A 16,606-nucleotide genomic window follows, 5' to 3' on the forward strand; every position below is an offset into this window, starting at 1 on the left:
CATGATATTAACGAGAGCTTACTATATTCGGCAGCATTATGACAGCTCCACCTGGTTTCATGCAGCTCCTTCCAATACGAAGTAGTACCATTTTGCCACCTCTTAATTTTCTTGTTTTTTGTTTTCCTTTTCTTCACTGATCAGATATTTAATTTTTGAAGGAATTTATCTTTCCCATATTCATATTCAAATCGTATTTGAAAATTTCAGTATTCACACACCACGGATCTGTGCACTAACAAATAAACTGCTATTGAACAAATGCACGGAGTGAGAAGCATGTTGTTAGTGAAGCAAACTAAACAAGTTGTTTGTAATAAAGAAATGCAGAAGTTAAGTTGCTGTAAAGTGTGAGATTTGACAAAACTTCCTCTCACCAAATAAATGGCTGTGAACCAGAAGCTAAATATCCTCGCAGGCCAGGGACGCCAGCCAGGTGAACTGAATGAGCTGTGCCTATGGTTCTTTCGACTCATTCTTTCTGCTGGCATAGTGGCTGGGGCATTTGGCTGCAAAGGAGAGAGCAAAGAAGCCTTTATTTAGCCGGATAGCTGTATAAGGCGAAGTACCATTGCCCTACTAGATGGCCAGCAGGTCAAGCTTACTGGTGACTTGAGGACCCGGTCTTGTATATGCCCTGGTCTGAGCTGCGCACGAGGGTCTCCCAGCCATCTGGAAGGAAGATTTACTCTAGCTCTGGAGGTGGGGCGTCCTTCTTTCATCCCCAGAATATATAGTCGAGGGCAGCCATATTCCAGTGGAGCCAGAAGGAATAACATTTCCCTACGGTGCCTCCATTTTTTGGGCCTTTCATTCCCTTTTTCATTCCCTTTCTCTACTGCTGAGAGAGATGCACTTTTCCTTTTCCTCTAAATGGTAATTATCTAGCCCCCTTTTTTCTTTGTCTACTTTGTCTGCTGTACATGTGAGCTTTACTGGCATCTTGTCTTCTAGTGCTTGAAAAAAATTATTGTATTGTGCATGTCCTTACCTGTGGCTACTCCTTTGTGCAATGAAGCCAGATGTGCTCAATTTTATTTTTGCTTGCTTGCACAGGTGGGCAAACAAGAGGCCTTTGTGGATCAGGCCCAAGTCATGAGAGCCACACTGAAGACGAGCCACTGCCCTTCAAAACGTCCGAAAACCGTACCACAGCAGAGCCAGATGGCGTCAAACCACAGAGGCTGCACACCACAGAGCAAGGCTCACAGCCAGAAGATAGAGAAAAGGCTGAACTTTTCAAGCACATCACCAGTGAAGAGGCACATGATCAAGTTGCACTTGACACAGCCACCATGGAGCAACAAGCACAGGCTGCAGTGGAGAACCCGGCTGAGGAAAGGATGCCAGATCGGTTGATGGAAGAAGATAAAGAAGAAGAAGAAGAAGCAGTAGAAGATTCTTCGCAGAAACCACCAGCTACATACACAAATGTGGCCAGCCCAAAAGAGACGGAAACGAAGAAAAACCCAGGCACCATTGTGGAGACAGCATACGTGGAGCGTGGCCCTGATGCCACTTTCCACACGCACACCAACCTTGTGGCAGGGGCGGAAGCAGACAAAGAGGAACACTTGCCAGCGGAGTGGGAAGTGGCCCGTGTTGACCTCAAGTCTGAAGCATGGGCAGCCTGGGAAAAGGCGGAGCGTGACGTGGCTCCACTGGTGATGGAACTCTGCGAGCAGTTACGGCTTGTGCTGGAACCAACTAAGGCATCGCGGCTGCGAGGGGACTTCAGGTCTGGAAAACGACTCTCCATGCGACGTGTGATAGCATACCTGGCGAGTCAGCTGCGTAAGGACAAGATTTGGCTGCGTAGGGTGCAGCCCTCGCAGAGGCAGTACCGAGTGATGCTCGCCATCGATGACTCACTCAGCATGGGTCCTTGTGGGCCTCTGGCTCTGCAGTCACTGGCACTGCTGGCTCAAGCCTTGAGCCTGTTGGAGGCTGGAGAGTTGGGTGTGGTGAGCTTTGGTGAGCAAGTGCAGGTACTGCATCCATTGGGCCAGCCGTGGACACGCGAGTCTGGTGCCAAAGTGGCAGGGTCACTGAGCTTCCAGCAGACACGCACCAGAGTGGCTCCTCTTCTGAGGGCAGCTATGGACTTGTCACCTCCAGGTCCGGATACGGCGCGCTTGCTGCTGATCATCTCAGATGGCCGAGGCATTTGCAGTGAAGGGGACATCGCCTCTATAGTTCGCAACGCTCATTCGCAAGGGCTACTCATGGTGTTCGTCGTGCTGGATAGCCTAGGAGGCAAGGCAAGTGAGGTTTCTTTTGAATGTGTTCTGGCATGCCTATCGGTAGTCGATTTACTAAGTAGCCAAGTTCCGCTTTGTGCACTGCGCGCTCAGCCAGTTACAGATTTATTATATAGGGAGAACTTTCTTTGGACTTTCAGTAGGAAACATTTCAAAGCGATTAAAGCTTCGCACAAGGTTCCTGTAATGGTGCAAAAACAGCCTACCAAATGTTATTGACAATGTTCATAGGTGTGCAAATCGCATTTGAAAGCCTAGTTGAATATAAATAGTGTAGCTTGAAACCAAATTGAATACAAATTAAATACTTTAAATAATTAAATAGTCGTGCAAGGCAGCAATGCACTAACACAGGCACTGCAATACGGCTGTGTATACTAGTACCACAATTCACTATCTGAGAGTTGCGAGAACTACTTATGAACTCTGGCCTTCGAAACAAAACATCAGGGCAAGGTTTGCTAAGTTTTACTGACGCCTTCCCTACCACTAAATCTTAGAGGTCATGTATGAGCATATTAATGCTACCACATGAATGGACTACTTCACAGCGCTGAACCCTTCATCCTTGTGACATAGTGGCAGCATGCAGTGCAGCATTGAAGAGGACCATGTTTATGAAATTGTTTTTAAAAGAAAACTAACTCTGCCATGTCTTAGGCAAACTCCATGCCACTTATTTGAAAACTAGTTTTGATTCATTCAGTAAACAGAAAGGGAGGGTACTCAGTTTGCTATTCAAGATAGTCTGTTATCTCTTTCGGGTGTGGATTAAGAAAAACGTGAAGGAAATTTTGATTCTTTCAAATTTTGTCTCTGATGGCATCAATAAGAACGTGTTTATTGAGCTAATAAAAAATTTCCATGATGTGTACATTTGCACACATGGTGTCTCAAGGCCACAGAGGTGGTTGATGACCACCTAACAAGGCACAGCTAGTTCCAGTCAGTCTTAACTTTACAGAAATATTTAATTGTGCATTCTCATTGCCTCTCAGCTTGGCTGCCTTAATAGCTGCTAATTTTTGGTTTAAAATTCTTAGTAGCTAGCTTTTGCGCCATTTCGGCAGAGGAAAAGACTGCATTTGCAACAGCAGGCTTGAGACATTGAAACTCAACCAATGTTTCGGCACCTTTATGGGAAGTGGTGCTCAAATGAAGCGGCCTGTGTTGCCATTGAATCTATTGTAGCCGACAAATATTCAATTCCTTGGATTTTGCTTACTTTGCATGAAATAATTAGCGGAGACCCTTCCTGTAAAGGGCACCATTTGTTTATCAGTACTGTTTGCTGCGATAGGTTCTAATTCAAGACACTTCTGACACCAATTTAAGGCTTCAAAACTTCTGACAGCATCAATTAGTGGTGCCACTTTTCAAAGCTTGTTCTTGGGCAGGATTCTGCTTAGCATCGAAGCCACTGTCATGTATTCCTGCTCGAAGCTTGAAAAATTGTTTGGATGTCATTGCATCAGCAGTACTCGGTATTCTTGGTCTTGCCAATACATTCGAATCCTTAGAAGTTTCAAGACTGCCATGCATATCATTATGCCAATGAAAACTGATTTCTTCCGATGTAGCATCTAGCTCAATTCCAATCCTTTGCAACATACAAATATTAGTGAAACATGCTAGGTCTTAAAAATTCTGCGAGAAGTATTTCTCAAAGTAGTTGAGCAGCTCAAGAGTAGATGATCCTGGGTTAAAGTTGCAGCTGCACACAGAGTTAATCCTTTGAGAATTTCTTCCTAATTCATTTTACCGGGGTTTTATTTCTTTGTTTGGCAGCGGCTGCTCATTCTCTTCATCATCGCTGCTACTGATGCTGTCACCTATTTGCAAAGAATCTTCATTTGAACCACACTAAAAAGAAATGAAGTAATGAAAAAATAAATAAGAGGAAATGTTTAAAATTGCTTTTGTGCAATGAAGAGAGGGCCTTACTACCCACAATTTCAGCAGATTCTTCGAATTCATTGTTTGAGACGTTCTCATTTGAGATGTTCCCATTGGCTATTCTGGTCAAAAACACTTGAGCTTATGTAGTCAATGCCTTCTGGTGTCTCCAACACCTAGAATGCAAAAATGTATGTTTAAGTTGTGCACTGCCACTTAAATCAAATAAAACAAAACAGCATTATGTGAGAAGGCAGCCTTGAAGTGTAGTGTACAATTGTACATACGCATTTTTTGCTGCAGGACAGAGCCATATTTTTAATAAACTGCGAAACCTTCTCGCTTGCGAAAAGCTATAGCCTTAAGCGATAAGCTGATATCAACACCATTTCTAATATGACATGTTATACCTCAAAAAAAGATTTGCAGTGTACTAACGTGCAGACCCATAGCAGCCGGAGGAATCTATGCTGACTGTTTTCACTTTTGCTTAGAGGCACATTGACTAGATAGCGCCAGTTGTCCATTCACAAGGCATTTTTTAATGCTCACGTTGCTCCTCAGTTCATTTAAAACAAGAACAGCAGCACAGAATGGTGCCAAATTTGTTGTATATAACTGTACACACTGCCACTTCAGGGGTTATATTCATGCATTCCCTTCGATACTATAAAGTAGGACGACAATGGAGCAGGTAGTCCAAGTGGCCAGGCCAAATGTTTCTGAACTGAGCCAGCTGGACCTCTTTCCTGTATTGATGTGAATGAGACCCATGATTCAGTGAATACTGGAAGCAACTAAATACTTGAGGGACATAGATGGCTTCTTGTACAGCGAGTGCACCTTGTACCTTGTATGTACCATGTTGTGTTGCTGCTTTGGAGGGGGCAGGTGCGCTGAAGAAAACACTCAACAGGCGACTATCCAATCCCATCTAAAAAGCCCAGGTTATTTCTCAATGCTCCACTTAGGTATCCTGCCAGGTGGTGACGTCATTGGTCAGTTTTGACACTACTGCCATCCTGCATTGCCAGTGTTGCTCGATGGAATGCTGGTGCGCTTTTGATGCATTGTGGTGCCCATTCAATGGGGCACTGGCTTCATTTTGCAAGCCTTATCCAATCTTGGTACCAAATCCAACTTCCGCCACGTCAAACTAAGCCCCAAATGAACTAATTGCATTTATCATCCCTTCAGCATCACAACAGCACCCTTTCTACCCTTCATTTCAGTATGATTAACAATGTATTAGTCTTTAGTAGGGACCACCATGAGAATGACCAATGCCTAGCTGACGTCTTGGTTAGCTTGACCCAAGCTGGGGTCACTCAGTGAAAAGAGTGTCAGTTCTGAGTGTCTTTGGTCAGGTTTGTTGGGAGTCCGCATGGACATGCAGGAAATTTCAGCTGACCTAGGTAAGGTCAAAGCTGTCGAAGACCTCTATAGTAAATCAATGTCAGTGGGATTGGCAGTCATATGGCCTATTTTATTCTAAACTTGTATGACTTCGCTGCATCCATTTATTTGCTCTTGAACAACCTTTATTTGGGCTCACAGCCAAGAGAAGGCTCCTGCTCACATCAAGTTGTTGCTCCTCTCACAAACATATATACAGTCATGCCTCGTTAATATGGACACTTTGGTTCCCGATCAAAACTGTCTACTATAATCCGAGTCGCCCATAATAACGAATCCCGAAGAAAAGATTGAAAAATAACAAGCTATAATTACTGTCCAGTTTTGTTGATAGTGGTGGGCACTGAAGTTGAAACTAGTCATAATATGGGGAACTACAATCCCATTATCTCGCTCACTTTTATGCTGAAACTAAAGTAGCGTATCTTGACGAGTCTAGCAGTATAGATGTGCTTTATGACGTCTCATGGATAAATTACAAGTTCTGTTGCAACTGTTGACATCCCACAAACTGCTTCTACATGATATCAGCATTCAGTTGGCTAAAAACTGCTTAATTTGGCTTTCTACTTTGAACAAGCTGTCAAGAGAATTTTCTTCCCAGGCATTCATACAATACGAAAAATGGTAATGTGTACTGGCTAGCAACTTCACTCCAACGCATGAAGCCAGAAAAGAAAAAGGGCGTTACTTAGTGATTTGCACTTGCTAAATATGTTGAAGTGGCATGTACTCAACGTGCACAAATGAAACATTCTGGACTGGGAAGTAGAGAATTGGTTCTCATTTCTGTGCACATTAACGCGACAAGACTGCACAAGCCCCAATGGTATCTGTGCATTTTTCCCTTGTCCATTGTCCAGACAGCGAGTTTCCATATTAACGAGGTGCAAATACATTGAAAAAGTTTGATCCTCACAAATATTGTCCATAATTCGAGTCGTCCATATTAACGGGGGTCATATTAACGAGGCACGACTGTATAGCAAAGTACCATCCACTTTATCCCGTTATAGTCCGTGCTGATGCAAGCTCTCACAGCCTGGTGGCCGAATTCGACATGTGGCCTATGCTCTTATCTCCCTCACTTACAGAGTGATGCCACAGTCAGAGTAGTTTTTGGCTGTCACAGGGGCAGTGTCTAGATCCAAGCAGTATCTTGCCATCTAAGTATTTGGATTAAGACAGATCATCTTCCCCTTGTAGCCTTCCTTGCAAGCATTGGATTGGATTGGATTGGTACTGTGGCTTCCCTTTTTTACCAGGTGGACCAGAAAGGTCCTAGCCAAGTCAATTCCCTACTGTGACGGAGTCTGTCCCGCCCTGGCGCAATGCCACCAACACTATTTATCTAGTATGCCTTATCCAGTTCTCAAGGCGTCGTTTGGTTGTCTCCACAACCACAGCCCTTTCATCCTGCTGTGTCGCATCACTGTCCACCGCAACGTCTCCTTGCGGCTGTCCAGACGTGAACCCCAGCACCTGCGGCAAAGTTGACCCGCTAGGCTGACATGGCACGAGCACTTGGCAAGTCAACACAATATGTTCGATCATCTTTGTCTCCCGCCCGCGCACAAGACATCCGCGTTGTCCTTGCCCTCGATCCACGCTTGCCATTTCTTCATGCGCAGCACCCCCGCACGGGCCTCAAAAAGCAGGGCGCTCCCCAGCAAAGACCTAGAAATGTTGCCAACCTAAGTACAGTGAATGTGAATCAAGCTGACGCACTATCAGTACTCCATCAAATATGTACCTGGGAAACTTAGCTGTGGACTGCACACTGTCGCAAGCACCCCGTGACTCACCAGCCTCGAAAGTCATTAAATAGCCTGGAAGTCCTATTGGTGGTGTGTTGAGGGATCTAGTATATCTAGTAGTGGAAAATCCACTAGATAATGTCCGCCATCAAGCTCAGAATGGAGAGCTATTTTTGATCGTAACCTACTGTGAGAGAGGCTGGCCATTTAAGAACTGAGTACCAATCCCAGCACCATACTTGAAAAGGAGAGACGAACTAAGTGTGTACACTGGCTCATTTTTATTGAATTGCTGTATAGTCACTCCTTTGGCTCAATGCCAGAACGTCCACGCACTGCTGCACGAAGGGCGTCGAAGGGTATGCTGCTGTCAGTTGCGTATTGGAAAGTGCGTTTGGTAGCCAAATTGCAACCTGCATATTGAACACCATGTGGCTTCATGTGCTAGGCTGGAATCGTGTGTTTCAAGTCACTAATACCAGCTCCCACATCGGAGAGGCCATTGCAATGCCTAGGGATCGGTCTGATCCACCTTAAAGGGTGTGGCTACGTCGATTGCAATTTCATATTTTCTGAAATAGTTACATTGGTGACTATCAGCACCAGCAGTCATTGCTGCTGTAAAGAGATGCATTGGTGGAAATGCTGTGCAAATTGCACCAACTTGCACCGTTGCATTAAACCTGCTACATGATACTACGGACGAGTGGCTTTTGATGAAAAAAAAAAGCTTATGACGCGACGTGGAGGTATGGAATCCTACGTGACCTGGGAGACCTCGGTATTCGCGGCAGAATGTTAAAATGCTTGAAAGAGTTTTTGTCCAACCATTCATTCCAATTTCATCTCGGTGCTACTCTGTCAAAACATTTCACTCAGGAGAATGGTGTCCCTCAGGGGTGCATCTTGAGTACAACGCTGTTTATAGTAAAAATTAACTCCATAGTGAAAATAATCCCAACGACCATCATGCATTCAGTCTATGTCGATGACCTGCAAATAGCGTGTACATCCTCTAATGTATCAATATGTGAGAGACAAATTCAATTAACAGTAAATAAACTAGCGACTTGACCAGATAGAAATGGTTTCAGGTTCTCTGCACAGAAAGCAGTAGCCGTTTTATTCTCACTTAGACAGAGTTTGCAAGTGGACCCTACAGTTTACCTCAGTGACATTGCTCTACCAGTAAACCATGAACATAATTTTTTAGGCATTACTTTCGATAGAAAGCTGGCTTTCCTCCCCCACATAAACACTTTTAAAAAGAAAACCTCCCAATCTTTGAATATATTTAAAGTGCTGTCACTTAAACACTGGGGATCCGACAGGACATGCCTTCTGCAAATTTATCATTCTGTTGTACGATCGAACTTGGACTATGGTTGCATAGTTTACGGGTCTGCAAGGCCCTCATAACTAAAACGACTAGACCCAGTCCACAACCTAGGTTTGCGTCTTTTGACCGGGGCATACAGGACGTTGCTTGTGAGAAGTCTGTATGTAGAAACCAACAAACCATCTCTTGAGGACAGAAGAGCCATGCTAACTTGTTCATACATTCTTAAGATCTGTTCGCTACCAACACATCTTTGCCACCCTATAGTTGCAAAGTGCCTATCCAGAACCCTGTTTAACAACAAACCGCAAGCAGTCAGACCCCTCCTTCTCCGCTTTGAACAGATATGCCAAGAAATAAAAATACTCTATACACTTCCCCGATATTGCACCATGTCCTGATCCATTACCACCTTGGTATAAATTTCTCTCAGTATGCGACCTTACTTTAACAGTTTGACAAACAGCGAACTCCACAAGAACACATATTACAAGAATTCTTGACCTTAGAGGAAAAATATAAAGACCACAAAACATTTTATACCGATGGTTTCAAAACGACCTCATATGTTGCTAGTGGTGTCGTAGAAAACAATCGCCAGAAAGCAGTTAGGTTGCCCAATTGTGCATCAGTGTTCACTGCAGAAAGTTATGCCATATCTATAGCTGTAGAAAAAATAATAAAATGCAATATTGAAAAGAGTATAATCTACACTGACTCCCTCAGCTTAATCACTGCATTACACTCTAAACATGCAACAGAACCATTAGTTGGAAAAATAATACATTGCATAACAACAGCCGAAACACGAGGTTACAAAAGTAAATTCTGCTGGGTACCTAGCCATGTCGGAATCGTAGGTAATGAGACAGCTGATGAATGTGCAGCAGCTGCTCGAAAAGCAAAAATAGGAAAAATAAATGTACCACACAAAGATGTTTTGAAATTCATACAAAGAAAACTCAGAGAAAAATGGCAAGCCTCATGGAAAAATTAAATAAACAACAAACTACACGTCGTGAAACCAGTTGTTGAAGAATGGAAGCCGTGCAGTCACCAGAAACACTTCATGGAGGTAATATTAGGTCGCCTTCGAATTGAACACATGCATCATACTCATAGTTTTATTCTCAAGAAAGAAGATGAACCAATATGTGAAGACTGTGGACAAGGACTGATGATAAACCACATTTTAATTTCATGTAAAAAACTCGAAAAGCTATGGAAAAAGCATTTTACTCAACTTTACACCGAACAGATACCATTCCATCCATCACTTCTTCTAGGAGAGAATGCAATTGTAGACATTTCATATAGTTTCTTCGAAAGGAATATTTTTTCTGAACAAGCTATGACATCTTAACACTTCATTCCTTCAAAAAAAAAAAGAAAAAAGAAACCCCATAATATACCTTGTGCGTGGCGCATGATAGCCTGAGTTGCTTATGCACCATAAAACACAACACAACTTTGTTTGTGCAGTAGAAGCACATTTTGTTTTTCTTTTTTCAGCATAGAAAATGGCTTCAAAGTTTATATAAATACAACTTCTAATATCTCGAGCTTGTGCCATTGCCAGACGTCTTGCCAGAACTGTTTTGTGAAGAGGCACCATGGTTACTGCATCGCACTGCGTCGCAAAAAGCGTGGTGGAGGCATTTACTATTTTGGAGCACTTTTTCTTTCAACGTTCCTGACATTGTGCTTAAAATAAAATACTTGACTACTGACTGGGAAAAACCATAGTTCTCACTTGGGTTTCATCTGAAATGCGGACAACCCTCATACAGGTGTTTATTAGGTAAAATTTCTGTGATGGAACGGTTTTTGGCATCTTTTTCAGACCCATTGGATAATTTTCAGACCCATTGGGAGAGGGAGAATTGTGCTACCCTCTCCCTTAAAGGCCGAATTAACGAGACTTTACTGTACTCCTCAACTGTGCTTTGCTTTCAGGCATTCTAATGGAGCGTAGAAGGCATGGTCCCACTTGTGTTTCGACCCAGGTTTCTGTTTTTATGTTCGTTTCATGAGCTGTCTTGGTGCATTTTGCCAGAAGTGACTTGCACCTTGCCTCTCTAATAATCAACCACTTATGGCACTCTTCCAGTGAGAAAGTATCTGGCCACCTTACAGTGCTTCATGACAGCATTTAGCAAGCTCCTTAGTGGTATGAGCATTAAGTCAATTTTTTTTTTTTTTTTTGTTATGGCTAACCAAAAAGGTTCTACTTAAGTTGAGGACAACGCAGAGGGCTATGGGACGAAAAATGATAGCGGTAACGCAAGAGATGGGAAGCGTGCAGAGTGGGTCAGAGAAATAATTCACAAGTTACTGACATTCTAGTGGAAGTCAGGAAGAAGAAATGGGCTTAGGCAGAACATGTAGTGCAAAGAGAGGATAACCAATGGTCACTTAGGGTAACAATCTGCACTCCAAGGGAAGAAAAGCATAGCTAGCACAGGACGAGGTTAATTGGAGGAATGTGGGAGAGGCGTTAGCCCTGCAGTGGGTATAGTCTAGCTGATGATGATTGTTTTTGCTGAATGCAGCTGTTGATTGTAGAGAGTTTAAATGTGCAAAAATAGCATTTGGTATTGTTACTATTACCCCTTGTCGGCCTTATGGTCGTAATAAATTATATGCTGACGATGGAAGGAAGTATGTTTACAATGCGTTTTTTTTTTTCCATAGCAGTATTTCATGTAAAAGCGCTTTAACTTCTTGTATTGATATTCTTTGAAAAATGATTCAATTCGCATGCACTTTGTATAAATAAATAATTTTACAGTAGTTAGGGTACTCGACTGCTGTACGCAAGGATGCAGGATCGAATCCTGGCCGTGGTGGCCTCTTCTCGATGGTGGCAAAAAGCAAGGCGCCTGTGTGCTGTGTGATAGTGCACATTAACGAACCCCAGGTGGTCAAAAATTCTGGCGCCCTCCACCACAGCGTCTGTCATGGCCTGAGTCTCTTTGGGACATTAAACCAAACCAAACCTAAAATATTTTACATTTGCACTGCTCTAGTTTGTTGATGTAAGCTCAGGTTGTCATAGAGTTTTCAGGGGAGGGAAGCACGACATACTTCAGTTCGATAAGATAGAGAAAACGTTTATTTCTTGACCCTTGTCTGTGTCACTGTCTCAAGCCAGAGTAGAAATCCACTCTGATGGCCTGTTTATGGAGGTTAGCAGACAGTGGCAGTGAGTTAATCAGCTACTGATGCTTGAGCTGTAATGCCACAATTATCTCAGCAGCCCACCAACACCAAGCTGTTGACCAGTCCGGACACCAGATTTTTATATATGGGCTTAATGGAAAGTTTCACATGAGATCCAGTCTACAAACATTGCCCGTTATGAAATTGGGTTCTTTGCCTTAAAGAGGAAGAGAGTATGTGTAAACTTTAGTCCCCATAATGCAACATTTTAATGCAGTTAAAAGTGCACATAGCAGAGCTTATGCCAGGTGGTAGGTAAAAACTTGTGGCGTATTCTATCGGCGATACAAAGGAAGTTTTTTTGTTAACAGAAGAGCATGTTTCAGTAGGCCATTTGATATCAGACACAAAGTTCCGAGTGGACGCCAACAGATATCTTGTTCTTCAACAAGTTCGGAGAGCTGCTCTGAATTGCCGATTGGAATAAATACTGGTACCTTCTTGTTGGTAAAACTGCATCTAAACGTAACACTGCTGGTACAGAAAGCAATTGTTTTTCTCCAGGAACTTTAGTTCTCAGTACTGTTATTTATATGTACAATGCAACAGAGCAGAATTTCATTGTATACCATTATATATAAAATGGTGACTTTTATTGTCTATTTACAGACATATAAAATTATATTTAATAATCTCACGCTCACATCTCGAGGAACATAGAAAAAAATATTTTACTGTATTTTACAGAGAACACATTGCATTTCATCCTGCATTGCTTTTAGACAAAGAAGCACACGTTGATTTTTCACTTGTTTACAGATTTTTGAAGGAAGCCAATGTTTTAAACCAAATATGAGCAACATTACTATAGCCACCTGATCATCCAACCCTGCGTTTGGCGCATGATAGCCGCAGTTGCTTATGCGCCATAAAACCCCATATAACATAACATACTTCCATCAAAACCCCTACAAGTTTATTTAAAACTTTAGTGCTCTATTAGTGGTGTATTTTAGGTCAACTTTTAGCTTTTCTGCTTCAGACTTATTTTTTGCTTTTTGCACGCCTTTGCAGGACTCCATTCTCGAAATCCGTCAGCCTGAGTTCAGACCCTCAGGGCAAGTGAAGCTTCGCAGCTACATGGAGAGTTTTCCATTCCCCTTCTACATCATCCTCCGGGATCTTGCATCGATGCCACTAGTCCTGGGAGAGGCATTGCGTCAGTGGTTGGAACTGATCTTGCAAGCCTAGGAAGAAGCCTTCAAGTTGCAAGTTCACTGAATAAATTCGACTGATGTGCCATTCTACCTTTGTTCTGCGCTTTGTTTATGGTTGAAGGGGTCCATTGCGCTTGTCTGGTTCCCAGTACGGCAAGCCCAACCAATCAAACACGTCGCGCTCACTGCTTATGGGTAGGGGCTCTCCTGGGACGCCAGTACAACCGATTGGACGCAGCGCGTACTCGCTCAGTGTCATGTTCTGCTGGATGGCATGCGCGCGCATGCTTTGGTTAAACAAGTCGCTGCCTGTAAAGTAGAGCAAGCCGCAGAAGAACTGATCCTGTGGAAGCACGCGTATGTCAATGCGTCGATGAGGCCGCGACGCATCGAGCTGGCACACGCCCGCAAACTTCGTCTCTCCCAAAGACATGATGTCAGTGACGAGGCCCGCTTGACGCAGCTGCTCTACAAGGCGCGCCAGTAGTTTCGGCGGTCTCTTATCCGTAGATCGATAGTTCTTGTGGCACACTAACACGTCGATGTCGCCGCTCGTGGGCAGACCTCTGCGGTAGCTGCCGCATGCTACCGCCTGGTAGTCCTCGTCAAATTTATTCAGTTCGCCGACGATTCGGGCCTCCAACAGGGACACTTCTTCCCGGGGAATACGCTTCTCGAAATCTTCCAAGTAACGCAGCCCGATCTTCTGGTGTTGTGTCAGCGCGTCCTGGTTCTGACGCAGCTCGTCAATGCTGCGAATGCCTCTGTCGTATAGAGACTTCGCGTGCGCTGGTCCTATGCCTGACACCCGCGTGAGCTCTTGGACAGCACTTGCGCTCTCGTCGCTGCGTACCTTCTCGAGCTTCGAGACTTTTCCCGTTCGTAGAAACTCTCCTATCTTCTGGGAGATTTTCGCGCCGATCCCTGGAAGCGCTTTAGCTTCTTCAGCGCTTGTAACTCTCTTATCCAGCTTCTCAAGCGTAACGGCGGCTTTGCGGTAAGCGTTACTCTTGTAAATGTTACGCGTAATGTTCTTTTCGTAGTCTGCCAACTCGTTCAGAAACTCGCAAATGTCGCCGTTTGGCTTGCCAGTTTCGCTCCATTTCTTTTTGCCCATGTCATACGTTGTTTTGGAGAAGTTCTTCTGTGTGTACGCGCACCACACTTAGCGTGCAACTGCACAAAATGACAATAATCCCAAAGTTAAATTGTTAAAGTTCGCCCTTTGGTCGTCTGCGCACTCCGCACACCGAAAGCTTATCCGAAGTCAGCCGAAAGCCTAGGCAATCCAAAGCCGACGGTCACCAGCGGTCAAGTCCAGTCAAGTCTATCCAGTCATTCGTGTCGCAATACAACTGCAAGTTTCTGTAGCCGTAGGGGCGGGGTAGCCTGTCACTGTGGTTCTGCTGTTATCTAGAAATATTCTGGAGCTCATTAATTTGCTCGCATTCAGGAAGCTGCATTAGTTTGCCCTCATTCAGGAAGCTGACAGCCGTCATCCATTCACTGGCAGGTACGAAGCGTTGTCAGTGTTTTAAGAACTGTGTGCGCTGTCGCTTTGCGTCCGTGATAGCTGCGCAGATATGTTTTCTGCGGGTCCCAACTACGCCAAGTTGAAGACCAACTTGAGGCTGACGATCAACCGTTTGAAACTGCTTGAGCGCAAGAAGACGGAGCTAGCACAGAAGGCGCGGAAAGAGATCGCAGAACACCTTGCGAACGGGAAAACTGAGAGGGCACGGATACGCGTGGAGCATATAATCCGTGAGGATTACCTTGTCGAAGCCATGGAACTCGTTGAAGTCTACTGTGACCTACTGCTGGCACGTTTCGGTCTCCTGCAGCAGATGAAGACGCTGGACGAAGGTCTGGCGGAAGCTGTGTCCAGCCTAATTTGGGTGGCACCGCGACTGCAGGCCGACGTTGTCGAGTTGAAAGCCGTCGCCGATCAACTGGCTATCAAGTACGGAAAACCGTACGCTCAGGCTGCTCGCGATAACGGGCTGTCAACGGTGAGCGAAAAATTAATGCAGAAGTTGAGCGTTCAGGCTCCACCGCGGCTGCTGGTCGAACAGTACCTCACAGAGATCGCGAAAAGCCACGATGTGCCCTACGAGCCGGACAAATCTGTCATGGAGGAACCCAGCGATCAATCATCGCCGCCACCGCTACTGATCGACTTGGGCGCTACAGCTAGGCCGCCCGGCTTCGTCGCAGACTCTTTTCCGCAGTTCGTGCCTGGCAGTGCACCCCAGGATGTCGACTACACCCCTCCGCCCGGTGCAGGACCAATGGGGCCGGACTACAAGGCGCCGCCGCTGGCGCATCCTCCGGGGACCGACTTCGGAGCCGCGCCGATGAATATGCCTGGACCCCCGCCTATTCCATTGGCGCCGCCTGTCGCTAGCGCATACCCTGCCATCAACCCGCATACTGTCGGCTTTGCTGACGGTCTACCCCCATACAGTGCAGTGAGCGGCCTGCCGGAGCTACCTTCAGTCCCCGCGGGCAGCCTACCGAAGCCGTCGTCCAAGGAAGACGACCTCGATTTTGACGACTTGACGCGCAGATTTGAGGAGCTCAAAAAGAGGAAGTAGTGCGCTTTTGAACATGTGTTGCTTTTTTTTTTTTTTAATCTGATTTGTGCTAAAATAAAAGAATAGTTGTGCATTTGATCTTTTCTCTGGTTTGGGGGAATTTATTCGTCGAGCAGTTTTCAGGAGGCAAGCATACCGAGCGACTTGCGCACCAGACGGTCGGCAATGCGATTGAACTGCTGTCTGTCCTCGCGCCACATCTTGGCCGCGTCCACGTTGGCGCCACTTTCGTCATTAGGCTCTGCCAGCATGGAGACCACTGAAAGCAGGATCTTCTCGACGCTTTGCACGGGACTCCAGCGCTCGGCACTCGACTCATAGCCCATGGGGTCCTCGCCTGGCGCGTGCAGAATCGAGATGCAGACACGGCCGTCTGCGTAGATATTGGGGTGATACATTTCGCATGTAAACTGCATCTTGGGTGGACTCAGTGGATAGTCCGGGGGAAAAGTGAGCTTTGCCGGGAAAACACCGCCTTCAAAACAGGTACCCTCCGGTCCCGTGATGAGGGCTTCCCATTCGAAGAAGTTCTCCTCGCTCACAGGCCCTGCTATGATGCCCTCAGGTGGGTTTAGAGTCAGCTGCTTGTACTCGGCCATGAGCCTGCGCAACGCCGACCCGGCCATCTCTCGGCGTTTAGCGTTTGTCCTCACGAAGCCAGGACCACGGTGACGATGCCGGTTTTTGCGGGAAATGAAGCAGGGGCTTGGCACTTCTGGGTGGTGTCTATTCTTCTAAGAAGCGGAGGTTCAGTTTCGCACCGTCAGCCTTGAGGACGGGCGAGCTGGTCGGTCGTCGCTGCTGCCCCTCAGTCGGTGATGTCAACCGCCTTTCGCTTGTCTTCGTTCCGGGCCGGGCTTTGCCGGGCCGCGTTTACCGACCACCTCCGTGATGACGCCAACGACGCACACACACACGCCACGCTCGAGGAGGCAAGAAGCCTGCCACACTTATTGGGCCA

General features: G+C 45.5%; 4 protein-coding genes across 6 annotated transcripts in view; 2 read left to right on the plus strand and 2 right to left on the minus strand.

Moving 5' to 3' along the window:
* LOC146207283 (midasin) overlaps window positions 1–13,138 on the plus strand; it is a 261,721-nt gene extending 248,583 nt beyond the window's left edge. For 2 of the 3 annotated variants that reach the window (XM_084581150.1, XM_084581196.1), the window contains exons 72-73: window positions 1,057–2,261; window positions 12,906–13,138. In XM_084581150.1, coding sequence (XP_084437276.1) covers window positions 1,057–2,261; window positions 12,906–13,082 — 1,382 coding nt within the window. In that variant the 3' untranslated portion in view covers window positions 13,083–13,138. Of the gene's footprint in view, window positions 1–1,056; window positions 2,262–10,625; window positions 10,676–12,905 lie in introns of all 3 variants that reach the window. The other variant, XM_084581249.1, reaches the window with a different exon arrangement.
* LOC146207284 (DNA polymerase beta-like) lies at window positions 13,126–14,208 on the minus strand. Its single transcript, XM_084582425.1, has one exon. The coding sequence runs from the start codon at window positions 14,163–14,165 to the stop codon at window positions 13,158–13,160; it is 1,008 nt and encodes a 335-aa protein (XP_084438551.1). The 5' UTR covers window positions 14,166–14,208; the 3' UTR covers window positions 13,126–13,157.
* A 189-nt stretch (window positions 14,209–14,397) lies between these two features.
* Ist1 (increased sodium tolerance 1-like protein) lies at window positions 14,398–15,723 on the plus strand. The gene has a single exon (XM_084582311.1). It carries the CDS (start codon window positions 14,632–14,634, stop codon window positions 15,643–15,645), a length of 1,014 nt encoding a protein of 337 aa, XP_084438437.1. The 5' UTR covers window positions 14,398–14,631; the 3' UTR covers window positions 15,646–15,723.
* On the minus strand, window positions 15,719–16,605 carry Ubc7 (ubiquitin conjugating enzyme 7). Its single transcript, XM_084582889.1, has one exon. The coding sequence runs from the start codon at window positions 16,269–16,271 to the stop codon at window positions 15,765–15,767; it is 507 nt and encodes a 168-aa protein (XP_084439015.1). The 5' UTR covers window positions 16,272–16,605; the 3' UTR covers window positions 15,719–15,764.
* Window position 16,606: the final 1 nt, after the last annotated feature.

This window comes from Amblyomma maculatum, chromosome 1 (assembly GCF_055883805.1).
Source record: "Amblyomma maculatum isolate TAMU_Amacu chromosome 1, ASM5588380v1, whole genome shotgun sequence".
NCBI classification, from domain to species: Eukaryota; Metazoa; Arthropoda; class Arachnida; order Ixodida; family Ixodidae; genus Amblyomma; species Amblyomma maculatum.

Coding starts and splice junctions, on each gene's coding strand:
- LOC146207284 (XM_084582425.1), bottom strand. CDS start 14,165: ATGGGCAAAAAGAAATGGAGCGAAACTGGCAAGCCAAACGGCGACATT.
- Ist1 (XM_084582311.1), top strand. CDS start 14,632: ATGTTTTCTGCGGGTCCCAACTACGCCAAGTTGAAGACCAACTTGAGG.
- Ubc7 (XM_084582889.1), bottom strand. CDS start 16,271: ATGGCCGGGTCGGCGTTGCGCAGGCTCATGGCCGAGTACAAGCAGCTG.